Source organism: Palaemon carinicauda, chromosome 29 (genome assembly GCF_036898095.1).
Source record: "Palaemon carinicauda isolate YSFRI2023 chromosome 29, ASM3689809v2, whole genome shotgun sequence".
Lineage (NCBI taxonomy): Eukaryota > Metazoa > Arthropoda > Malacostraca > Decapoda > Palaemonidae > Palaemon > Palaemon carinicauda.
In genome coordinates, this window is record NC_090753.1 from 96,812,260 (window position 1) to 96,825,537 (window position 13,278).

At 46.7% G+C, this 13,278-nt stretch overlaps 1 protein-coding gene across 2 annotated transcripts in view; it reads right to left on the reverse strand.

Moving 5' to 3' along the window:
- Positions 1 to 13,278, reverse strand: part of LOC137622381 (tRNA modification GTPase GTPBP3, mitochondrial) — a 78,638-nt gene that overhangs the window by 7,103 nt on the left and 58,257 nt on the right. For both annotated transcript variants that reach the window (XM_068352989.1, XM_068352987.1), the window contains one exon: positions 2,311 to 2,509. In XM_068352989.1, coding sequence (XP_068209090.1) covers positions 2,311 to 2,509 — 199 coding nt within the window. The remainder of the gene's footprint in view (positions 1 to 2,310; positions 2,510 to 13,278) is intronic.

Here is a 13,278-nt window from a genome sequence, read left to right on the forward strand (position 1 = left end):
CCATAATGAAACACTAAAGCAACAATCGACACAGGGACACAGAGGAAAGAGGTGGATAAGGTTAGGATTGAACACGTGGGGACCGCGTGGAGACACAAAGGGTCGCACTGGGTGAAGAGAGCGCGGCGAGATGTTAATCACGTCGCGACCAGAAACTTACTGACGACTGAGACCTGGCCGAGCACGCTCTCTGACCCCGGGTCGCCTCATGGCGAGTATTCATCCGCCAGAGGTACCCACTATAGAAAACGGAGATAGGGGAAACTACACAAAATTCTGGTCGGTTGAGAGGAGATCCCATATACTCCTAAGAAAGTAGTTCGAGGTAAGTACTCTGTGTTGGAACAAATAGAAGATTATGAAAAAAATTGTAAGAACTCATCCGTATGACTACCAATAACAGATATCTGAAATGAGAAACCATGGTAAAAATGTCAAATCATTCTTATATTTCATAGATACAAAAACCTTCTTACTTATTCTCACAGGTAACATAAGAAGAATGTTAAAGAATTCTTATATTCCATAGCTACAAAATCTCTTGCTTATTCTCACGTTTAAAAAAATTATCTTAACTGAGAAAAGCTTATAACTGGAGCTAATTCAACCAGTAGCCAAAGGATAGAGATTTCAGTTGTGAGGGAGACTCCATCTCACTTGTCTAATATGAACTTGGGATAATCAAAAAGTACCTGAAGGCTTCATAAAACTTGCTTCATTCCTTCAGTCTTAGCAATTTGATTGAATACTTACTTCATTATAAGTTAGCTGGCATCATAATGGCATTGGACATTATATTAATTCTGCATTAATAAAAAAAAAAAAAAAAAAAAAAAAAAAACATACCTTGCAACTACAAAGTTTGAAAATATAACAAACTCAAAACTTTAATATTAGAATAAGACACAATAAAATTACATAGGAAACTATGTATGGTTTTAGATGGATATATGGAATTGGAGTAGTTTTCCTTGGGAAGCACTATAAAGTTTAAGAGGTAAAGCAGAAGCTAAATAATGGGAGTGGCTAAGGGCAGAGTAGACAGCATTAACATACAATATTTTTCAATAAGGAAATAAGTGTATTTGATAAACCTGAAGGGTGTCATCTATACCGAACTCCAGAAGAAACACAAAATCTTCAAGTTCATATTCAATATGGGAAAATAGTTGTGAAAATGGTTGACTGCTATGGTTATATTGTAATGGGCTTTAAATGTTTGGAAAAAAATCCTAACAGAATTAAAGGCAGTTCATACCAGTTTAAAGAAAATACATGACATTTCCCTATACCTTATTCATTCACATTTCTTTTGGCGTTTAGTATGTTTGTAATTAGTAGTTTATTTATTTATGCCGGCTCTTAAGTTTTCTTTGTCTGTACTAATGGTGCTCAAATATAAACAAAAGTAAAAGGGATCTCAACATTGTAAGAATACCTATATTTTATTATTATTGTTATATCTAATTTCTGGTGTTCATAGATTTGATATAAATATTATTTATCAATTATCTAAGGTAAACAAGGAGGGACCATGAATTGTACCTAACATAGTAAATGAAAATCCTAGAATGGGATATTGTATTGTTGCCACTGCATCTTTATTATACAAAATCTGGCAAATGTTCACTACTGTATAAATTTCAAACCACCTCTAGTCAAAATTAACACAATATTTCTCATGTTTATGAAAAAATCTTTCATAATCTTAGCAAATAAAATTTTGATGAACCAAAATGTTGAAGTCAGTGACCATCTGTAATTGTTTCATTGCTACTGCTATTTATTTATTAGTGGTTGTGGATCTTGAACGTACTCTTTGATTGGTAGACATTGGTAGAACAATAACTTCCCTCCAAAGACTTTAACTAATTTAATACATGGAACTTGGGGCATATGACATGGCACTGAGGAGGGCGATTAGTTTAGCAATGAAGTGCATTTGGGGGATAACACAGGAGTCGTACCATTAGGTAAAGTAAATTATTATTATTATTATTACTAGATAAGCTACAACCCTACTTGGAAAATCAGGATGCTATAAGCTCAAAGGCTACGACAGGGGAAAAAGTCCCAGTCAGGAAAGGAAATAAATAAAATACAAGAGAAGTAATCTACTAAGGCACTTCCCCTATTTTTGGGAGTTAGCCGACATCAAAAATAAAAAAGCACAAAAGAGGACTTTTCTTCTCTTCACTCCTCCCAGACAACAAGATGGAAGAAAGTAAACAAGAATAGAGGTAAAGTAGAAGACCAAAATGTGGTTGCAAGCAGGGAATGAGGAGATGCTATAATGACCTTCTAGTTTACCTGGAATAGGGGACACAATAGCTGCCGGTCTCTGAACAATAGCATTCATGAAACTGCTCTTCCCGACGTTGGGACGACCCAAGATTGCTAACTTCAAACCACTTCTGAGTCTTTCGCCTCTTCGATTATCAGCAAGATGGTTTTCCATCTCTTCAATTACTTGCCTGATTCTCATTTCGACGTCCTTCACAACACCTTCCTTTGAGAATAGAAAAAAATTCAAATTAAGAAATTTTCTTGCTATGATATTATAACCTTTTTCTTACATCATATATAATTATAAGTCGCATAAACCTTCCTATCGAAGAAACCTTGATTTATTCTTATTAAACTCTCCTGAAGTTCATATTGTTCCTACTCAGAGATGTCAATACAGTATCTATCAAAATATGACAAATTCGTAGATAATTTGTAATGTTCCTAAGTATACAAACCATAGCTATTTAATAGGGGTATTACTTTCAGCGTAGCTGAAATGACGAGCCATTAATTTTTAACGAGGGTTTACTACCCACACCGCTAGTTAGCAGGGGTAAGGGAGGGTAGCTTGCTACCCTCCCCCTCTCACACACCTGTGCTTGAGCTCACTTTGCTTGGAGGTAGGACTTCAAGGGGGATAGGGCTGGCGGGCAAGTTTGGTTAAATATCTAAGGTTTGTATAGTTAGGAAAAATACAAATTATCTACGAATTTGTTATTTGTTCCATAACTGGAATACAAACCATGCTATTTAATAAGGGTGACTCACCCATTAGGAAGGGTGGACGTCCCAGCCAGTCTGGCTTTTGGCTTTGCCCGGGGGCTCCTTATTTGAGTGTGTTAACACTCAAGAAATAAGGAGCCCCTGCTCCTCGCTAAAACCTTGCTACGCAAGGTCTGCGGCCTATGCAAGCTGTGTGTGAAGGTATGAAAAAATGTGACTCGTTCTAGAAAGTTGTTCTGCAGTTTAGATGGAAACTTGTAGACTAGGACTTTCCTAATACCACCTCTTCAGGGTATGGGGACGTAACGGTATTAATATTAATACTAGGAACACAAGGAAGCATGGTTTACCTGCAGTGGTTTGAGGTCAGCTATGCAGAGAACCCAGGATGCTGCTTTCCCTAAGAGAGGGGATGGTGAAGAAAAGAATAAGGGCTAGTCAAACCTTTTCATTCACGCAGACTAAAACCGGGTAACAATGACCTCAACCTTCTGCTACTTGTCCAATAAGGAGCTTGAGGTTTTGAACCAGCTGTTGTGTAGCCACCACAGGACCGATAAAGAAAGTATCGAGTCTCCTGTGTTTCACGTCTTGCAGGTAGGGGGATGTGAACGTGGTCTGCCGTTTCCAAACCCCAGCTTGAAGAACCTGCGTCACTGAAAAATTTCTTTTGAAGGCCAGGGACGTAGCTATGCCCCTGACATCATGTGCTCTGGGGCGACGTGACGGAGGAGGGTCTGGATTCAGTGCAAGGTTGATGACCCTGCAAATCCATGCAGAGATGGTATTCTTGGTGACCCTCCTCTTAGTCCTTCCTGTGCTGACAAATAGTGCTGGCACATGAGGACGGGCTGTGGCTGTTCTCTCAAGGTGCCTCAAGCTCCTTACTGGGCATAGTAAGAGATGGTCTCAGTCATCTGTTACAGTACGGAGACTAGAAATCCGGAAGGAGTCAAATCGAGGATCCGCTACTCCCAGGTTCTCAGTCCTAGCAATAAACTCAGGGACGAAGCTGAACGTTACCTCCCCTCATCCCATTGAAGGGGCGATGTCATACGAGAGACCATGAAATTCGCTGACTCGCTTGGCCGAGGCCAAAGCTAGCAGGAACACCGTCTTCCAAGTTAGGTGGCGATTTGATGCATGGCGTAATGGTTCATAAGGAGGTTTCTTAAGAGACCTGAGAACTCGAACCACGTTCCATGGTGGAGGTCTCACTTCCGACTAAGGGCAGGTAACTTCATAACTCTATATGAGTAGAGAAAGTTCTAGCGATGAAGAAATGTCCATTCCTTTCAGCCTGAAGGTGAGGCTTAAGGCTGAGCGATAGCCTTTCACTGCCGAGACTGATAGGAGCATTTCTTCATGCAAATACACGAGGAACTCCGCTATTGCTGGAATAGTGGCATTGAGTGGAGAAATACCCCTTCCACGACACCAACCACAGAAGACTTTCCACTTTGCCTGGTAGACTGCTGCTGATGACTTTCGCAGGTGTCTAGACATCCTGATTGCAACTTGTTGCAAAAATCCTCTCTCAGAGAGGAGATGCTGGATAGTCTCCAGGCGTGAAGTCGTAGTGAACCTACGACTTTGTGGAAGATGTTGGCGTGTGGTTGTTTGAGTAGATTGCTGCGGAGGGAGTTCTCTTGGTGGCTCCGTTAGGAGTTGCAGAAGGTCCGAGAACCATTCTGCGTGATGCCATAGCGGAGCTATGAGGGTCATTGAAAGATTAATCGATGTTCTGGTCTTGTTGAGTACCCTCCTCATCAGACAGAACGGGGGAAAGGCGTAAAAGTCGATGTTGTCCCACCATTGTTGGAAAGCATCTTGCCAGAGAGCCTTGGGGTCTGGGACTGGGGAACAGTACAGCGGGAGCCTGAAGTTCAGGGCCGTTGCAAAGAGGTCCACCGTCGGAGAACCCCACAAAGTCAGGACTTTGTTGGCTACTAGATGATCCAAAGACCACTCAGTACTCACTATCTGAGGTGCTCTGCTCAGGTTGTCGGCGAGTACATTCCTCTTGCCCGGAGTGAAGCGTGCCGATAGTGGTATCGAGTGGATTTCGGCCCATCTCAGTATCTCTACTGCTAGATGGGATGGTTGCTGCGAAAAAGTACCTCCTTGTTTGTTGATGCAGGCCAATACTGTGATGTTGTCGCTCATCACCACCAGAGAGTGATTTACCAGGTACTGTTGGAACTCTTGAAGGGCTAGAAAGATGGCCTTCATCTCTAGGAGATTTATGTGGAGGTATTTTTCTGACTCTGACCAGAGGCCTGAGGTCGTGTGGTGCAGCACGTGGGCCCCACCCTTTTATTGAAGCGTCTGAAAACAGCATCAAATCGGGGGGAAGGACGAGAAGATCCACTCCCTTTCGTAAGTTCTCGTCTGCCATCCACCACTGAAGGTCCATCAGTTCCGCAGATCCCATGGGGATCTGGATGTCCGGGGAGTCATAAGCTTGATTCCACTGGGAATTGAGTCGCCACTGGAGGGATCTCATCCTGAGGCGACCATTGGGAACTAGACGGGCCAGCGATGAAAGGTGACCGAGGAGACGTAACCACGATTGGGCTGGAAGTTCTCATCTGAGAAATGGTCTTGCGACCTTCCTCAGCCTTGCTATCCTGTCGTCTGATGGGAAGGCTTTGTGGAGAGTGGTCTCTATAATCATGCCTAAGTATACCATTCTTTGAGTGGAAAGCAGGGAAGACTTCTTGAGATTTACCATGATCCCCAGATCTTGGCAAAGTCTCAGAAATTTGTCTCGGTGTTGAAGAAGGGTTGACACCGAGTCTGCTAGGATTAACCAGTCGTCCACATAATGGAGGAGACGGATGCCAATCCTGTGTGCCCAAGAGGATACTAGGGTGAACACTCTGGTGAAGACTTGTGGTGCTGTGGAAAGACCGAAGCACAGCACCTTGAACTGGTATTTTCTGTTGTCCAGGCTGAATCTTAAGTACTTCCTTGAAGACGGATGGACTGGGATCTGGAAGTACGTCTCCTTTAGGTCCAGTGTGCACATGAAGTTTTGCGGTCTTACTGCTAGTTTGACCATGTCTGCCGTCTCCATGCTGAACGGAGTTTATTTGACAAACTTGTTCAGAGCTGAGAGGTCGAAGACTGGTCTCCCGGCTCCAGACGCCTTCTTTACAAGAAAGAGTCAACTGAAGAAGCCTGGGGATCCATTGAGGACCTCTTGGAGAGCGCCCTTCTTCAAGAGGGTCTGGACTTCTGCCCGAAGGGCTTGCCCCCTTGCCGATCCCATGGCAAGGGAGCTCGATGACACTGGATTCGTCGTCAGGGGAGGTAGAGATGTTATGAACGAGACGCGATATCCTAGACTGATCAAGGAGATTATCCAGGAATCGGCCCCGAGTTGCATCCAACTGTTTGAACAACTTTGTAGGCATCCCCCCACTAGTGGAAAAGCAGGGGGACTGCCTATCCTAGCGTTTGCGGCCTCGGCTGCTCCCTCTAGGATTTTTGCCTCCCCTGGAGGACTTTTTGCCTTTCCTTTCTTTGACAGGAAAGGGCTTAGACACCATCGTCTTCGCTGCTGTTGTCGTCGTAGTGGTCTTGGCTGGACGGGACTGCTGTGGTGCTGGAGGCATATAGGGCTTGGATGTTAAAGCCCTATGAAGGAGGGAGTCTTGGCAAGACTTCCTCCACCTCTCAGCGGCATGTTCTACATCCTTAGGCTCGAAAAGAACAGACAGCTCCATGAAGGAATGTCTGAGCCTATTGATCTCAGCACTAGGGACCTTCTGATGGAATCTCTCAGCTACTGTATCCCGACGTTTCAGGATGGTATTTGCCCCAAAGTTTGAGACTTGGTGGGCCAGAAACTTGATCGTGTGAGTACCTGAGAGAAGGAAGGCCTCCATAGCTTTCCTGGTACGTTCCTTGGAGAAATCCTCAGAGCGTATCAGGATACCTAAGGTCCCCAAACAGATATCGAGCCACGAGGTAGGTTGCATAGCACACTTCGCGACCTTCTCCTGATTGAGGATCTCGGCTGCCGAGAACGAGACCTGCCATTTGGAAAGTCTCTCAAGAGGGACTCCCCTGGTTAGCTCTTCCAGTGAGTGGTGAAGTGGAAGAGCTAGACAAGGCTCCTCTAGGATCTCAAAGTACCTCCTCTGCTGTACGCGAGGAGGTGGGAGGAGCTTGTTGGTGGTACCGGAACGGTTGGAGGAGGACATCTCGGAGAGCTGTTGTGAGATCTTGTCACTGGTAATCTTTACACCTTGAGACCAGGGCAGGGCTGCACTGGTCTTAGAGGGCTTTTGAGTACCAAAGACGAGGTCTAAGACCGTGTCTTTGCCCTCTCGAGGAGGGATCTCTGGCTCGGAAAACCCATTGAGAGCCCTCATTAGAGTCAGGGCTTGCCAAAATGCGTGTTCTGACTCTTGCTGGTCTCCTCCTGTTGTAGGACTTGCAGCGAAGTCTCCTTCTATCCCCGAAGGCTCTTCTTGGGGAGAGTCGCGGACATTCCCTGAGTGGCTAGTTGGCTCCATATTAGTCCTAGTGGAGGACTTAGGCAATGTTTTGGAGTCTTAGGATTCCTTCCTGGGAAGGATGTAAGACTCCAACATTGACAAGGGAGGCACGTTCCTTCCAATCCCTGACTGTGAGGAACTCTTGGCGCGAAGAGAGGTTTCTTCCATTGGTGCGATGGGGGAAAGTCTCTCCTCGTGTGATTCCCTTGGAGACGGGACATCATCTTCTGAAAGGGAAGGAGAGGCAGTCTGAGGAATAGAAGGAACTTGTCTCGAAGGTCTGCGTGGAGTCAGTTTTGCCCCTGGGGAAGTGACCGCATTTAGAACTCCTCTTTTTCTCTTCAAAGGGGTAGAGGAAGCCATGGTTCCATGTCCCAATTCAGAGAGGACAGGCTTGAAAGCCTGAGTTACGGCTCTGATCAGGGCACCAAACCAGGGCTGTTGGCTGACAGACGCACTGTCAGCCATACCCCTTGAAGGGAAAGGGATTGAAGGTTCCCTGAGAGGAGTCACTGTAATTGGTGGGTTTGCCTGGGGTAGCTTTTGGATGCTGAACCCCTCTGGAAGTTTCCCTTCTCCCACAATGCGCGGTGGTATGCACTTGTGGGGAGGGGAATGAGGCGATGGCGACCTTGCCGGACGTTGTTCTTTGTGATGCGTAGCCTCGCGCGCGGGAGGATATTGACGCTCGTGCGAGGGAGAATATTGGGGCTCCCGCGCGGGAGACTGGTGGCGTATGCAGGAGCATCACAAAGAGCGCGCGGGAGAGTCTTCGTACGCATCTGTTACAGCGGTAGGACGCGCGCACGCAGGAGAAAGTCCCCAAGCGCGGGAGGGCAGTAGGAAAATTTGCAGGGCACGCGGGAGTGTTGGCGCGCATCCCTAGGAGAGGATTGATGAGCGTGCGCATATCCTTGTGGATGCGCACGGGAGAAGGCTGGTGCGCAGGTGAGCGCTGGCACGTTGGTAAGGGGTGGCGCGCAGGTGAAGACAGCTTGGCTGACTTGTCAGTAGTCCTGCTATCAGGAGAAAGTTGGCGCGCAGGTTTTACCTGACGCATAGGAAAGTAAGATGTAGGGCGCGTATGCGCATGTGCAGGAGAATCTTGGCGCACGGGAGAGCGCTGTTGCGCAGGAGATCGATGGCACGCAGGTAATTTGCGCGCAGGAGAACGTTGGCGCGCAGGTGAGTGTTGGTGTGCAGGTGGGCGCTGGCGCATAGGAGATTGTTGGCGCGTATGCGCAGGGCGCGTGGGCGCTGTGTACGCAGGAGATCGTGGGCGCATGGTGCATGGTGGAGCTATGCTCTTGGAGAGTATGCGCATGTTGGCGCGTACGCTCTTGATGCCCTGTGTTAGGGTTAGAAGGAAGATCAGCGCATAGTGATGGGGCCTGACGAGCTACTAAAAAGCGCATCTGGTTTCATGGGCGCATAGCGCGTAGGTTGTTGACGCGCAATAGCACGTTCAGTTGGAGCCTTGTTAGGCCCATACAGGAACGGCGACGGCAGGTCTGTCGGGTGGAAGGTCGACGAGTCCTTTAAAAGGACGACCTTCCACAGAAGGAGATCGCAAGCGATCTGCAGAGAAGTCCAGGACCAATGCAGGAGCAGTGACGGATGATCGGTCTAGAGGCTCCTCTGCGGGGGACTGCATAGATGACGTTGAACCAAAGAGATGCCTCCTCACCGCAGGTGAAGGAAGGCGGGCCTTCCGACGGATGCGACCTCCGGGGGCCGTTGGATCTACAAGCTGACCTTCAGCAGTCCTCAGAAGAGGAGTCTCTGTAAGTGAACTCACCCGAGGGGAGGAAACACTAGCAGGAGAGACTGACGATGGACTTAGTTTCTCCCTCGTAGGTATCAGGAATGGGAGAAACTAAGCCGTCAGCTACCGTAGAGTCTGGAGTGGAAGAGGAGATGGGTGAAACCGCATTGGATACCTATAACACCACAACGTCGACAAGAGACAGAGGATCAACCTCTGACGGTGACAACGATTGCTTGACAGCAGCACCCAATCGCATGTAGTTAAGCAAAATCTCCTTGGAGGGCGAACCCGTAAGTCCCAAGGAGGACCAAAGCTGAAACACGACAAATTCGTAGACAATTTGTATTTTTCCTAACTATACAAACCTTAGCTATTTAATGGGGGTATTACTTTTGGCGTAGCTGAAATGACGAGCCATTGAAATTTAACGAGGGTTTACTACTCACACCGCTAGTTAGCGGGGGTAGGGAAGGGTAGCTTGCTACACCGCCCCCCCCCCCCCCCTCTCACACACACCTGTGCTTGAGCTCACTTTGCTTGGAGGTAGGACTTCAAGGGGGATAGGGCTGGCGGGCAAGTTTGGTTAAATAGCTAAGGTTTGTATAGTTAGGAAAAATACAAATTATCTACAAATGTCATTTGTTCCGTAACTGGAATGCAAACCAAGCTATTTAATAGGGGTGACTCACCCATTAGGAAGGGTGGACGTCCCAGCCAGTCTGGCTTTTTGGCTTTGCCCAGGGACTCGTTATTTAAGTGTGTAAGCACCCAAGAAAAAAGGAGTCCCTGCACCTCCCTAGAACCTTGCTACGCAAGGACTGCGGCCTACGCAAGCTGTGTGTGAAGGTATGAAGAATTGTGACTCATCCTAGGAAGTGGTTCTGAAGTTCTTTAGATGGAAACTTGTAGACTAGGACTTTCCCAATACCACCTCGTCAGGGTAAGGGGACATAACAATATTAATCTTAATACTAGGAACACAAGGAAGCATGGTTTACCTCCAGTGGTTTGAGGTCAGCTATGCAGAGAACCCAAGATGCTGCTTTCCCCAAGACAAGGGATGATGAAGAAAAGAATAAGGGCCAGTCAAACCTTTTCATTCATGCAGACTAAAACCGGGTAACAATGCCCTCAACCTTCTGCTACTTGTCCAATAAGGAGCTGTTGTGCAGCCACCACAGGGCCGATAGAGAACTTATCGAGCCTCCTGTGGGTCACGTCTTGCAGGTAGTGGGCTGTGAACGTTGTTTGACATTTCCACACCCCCGCTTGAAGAACCTGCTTCACTGAGAAATTTCTTTTGAAGACCAGGGACGTAGCTATGCCCCTGACATCACGTGCTCTAGGGCGACGTGACGGAGGAGGATCTGGATTCAAGGTCAGGTCAATGACCCCACGAATCCATGCAGAGACGGTGTTCTTGGTGACCCTCCTCTTAGTCCTTCCTGTGCTGACGAATAGTGCTGGCACACGAGGACGGACTGCAGCTGTTCTTTTGAGGTATAGCTTCAAGCTCCTTACTGGGCATAGTAAGAGATGGTCTGAGTCATCTGTTACAGAACGGAGACTAGAAATCCAGAAGGAGTCGAATCGAAGATCCGCCACTCCAGGATTCTGAGTCTTAGCAATAAACTCAGGGACGAAGCTGAACGTTACCTACCCCCATCCCCTCGAATGGGCGATGTCATACGAGAGACCATGAAGTTCGCTGACTTGCTTGGCCGAGGCCAAAGCTAGCAGGAATACCGTCTTCCAGGTTAGGTGGCGATCTGATGCATGGCGTAATGGTTCATAGGGAGGTCTCTTAAGAGACCTGAGAACTCGAACCACGTTCCATGGGGGAGGTCTCACTTCCGACTGAGGGCAGGTAAGTCCATAACTACGTATGAGTAGAGAAAGTTCTAGTGATGAAGAAATGTCTATTCCTTTCAGCCTGAAAGCTGACCTTAAGGCTGAGCGATAGCCTTTCACTGCCGAGACTGATAGGCGCATTTCTTCACGCAAATACACGAGGAACTCCGCTATTGTTGGAATAGTGGCATCGAGTAGAGAGATACTCTTTCCACTAGCACCAAACACAGAAGACTTTCCACTTTGCCTGGTAGACTGCTGCAGAAGACTATCGCAGGTGTCCAGACATCCTGACAGCAACTTGTTGCGAAAATCCTCTATCAGAGAGGAGATGCTGGATAGTCTCCAGGCGTGAAGTCGTAGTGAACCTACAGCTTTGTGGAAGATGTTGGCATGTGGTTGTTTGAGAAGATTGTGTCGTGGAGGAAGTTCTCTTGATAGCTCTGTAAGGAGTTGCAGAAGGTCCAGGAACCATTCCGCATGATGCCATAGCGGAGCTATGAGGGTCATTGAAAGATTGACCGATGTTCTGGTCTTGTTGAGTACCCTCCTCATCAGACAGAACGGGGGAAAGGCGTAAACGTTGATGTTGTCCCACTGTTGTTGGAAAGCATCTTGCCAGAGAGCATTGGGGTTTGGGACTGGGGAACAATACAGCGGGAGCCTGAAGTTCAGGGCTGTTGTGTAAAGATCCACAGTCGGAGAACCCCACAAAGTTAGGACTTTGTTGGCTACTAGGTGATCCAAAGACCACTCGGTACTCATTATCTGAGATGCTCTGCTCAGATTGTCGGCGAGCACATTCCTTTTGCCTGGAATGAAGCGTGCTGATAGTAGTATCGGGTGGATTTTGGCCCATCTCAGTACAGTACAGACGCTCCCCAAGATACGAACATCCGTGTTACGAACATCCGGATATACGAACACAAATTGACGGAAGTCCAAACATGTTCGTAAACATCCGTAGATTTCATCGCAAGTTTAAATTTTGAAATTAGCGCCACTCCCGACTTGTTTCCAACGCTGCCGCTACCCACGTCGGGCAGCACCCGCTGCCCGCTTTGTTCAAAACACATTGTGTTCACTATCGAGATCGTCGTAGCTGTTCCCGTGTATTACTACCGCTGTATTTTTGCCTTATTTTTGTAAATTACGTATTACAGTAAACATTAACTATGGCTGATAAGCAGATTGCTAGTGGTAGTGCAATGAAGCGCAAGCTTAGTGGTGATAGTGGTAGTGTAAAGAAGAGGCAAGCAATTTCAATGGAAATGAAAGTAGCCATCATCAAGAAGCTAGATCGTGGCGAGAAGATGGCAAATGTTGCGGGTGCCTATAAATTAAATCGGTCAACAGTTGGCACGATTTATAAGAGCAAGGACCGTATAATGGAACACGTGAAAAGTGCGGTACCAATGGCTTCGACCATTATTTCCAAGAAAGGAGGAAAGTGTATGGATGAGATGGTAAAACTCCTCGCCATGTGGATCGAACATCAGAAACAAAGGAGGGTACCTCTATCTCTGATGCTCATACAAGAAAAGGCTAGAAGCCTTTACAAAGATGTGAAGGCTAAGGCAGGTGAGGAGGCAGCTGGTGAGTCTTTTGTAGCAAGCCATGGTTGGTTTAATAGATTAAAAATCCGGGCTAATTTACATAACGTAGGCATTACTGGTGAGGCAGCAAGTGCGGACAAGAAGGCTGCTGAAGAGTTTCCAGTTTACTTGAAAAGTATAATAGACAATGAAGGATACATTCCGCAGCAAATATTCAATGTTGACGAGACCGGCCTTTTTTGGAAAAAAATGCCATCGAGAACGTACATCAGTCGCGAGGAGAAGAGCATGCCGGGCTACAAAGCTGCAAAGGATAGGCTAACGTTAATGTTGGGTGCCAATGCATCAGGCGATTGCAAGCTTAAACCGCTCTTGGTGTATCGTGCAGCAAATCCTCGGGCTTTCAAGAACATTAATAAAAGCACTCTTCCTGTCATCTGGATGTCCAATCTTAAGGCCTGGGTTACTCTTGCTATTTTTCAAGATTGGTTTAACCTTCATTTTATTCCAGAAGTTAAATTGTATTGCCATGAAAATAACATCCCTTTTAAGATTCTTTTAGTCTTAGATAATGCCCTTGGTC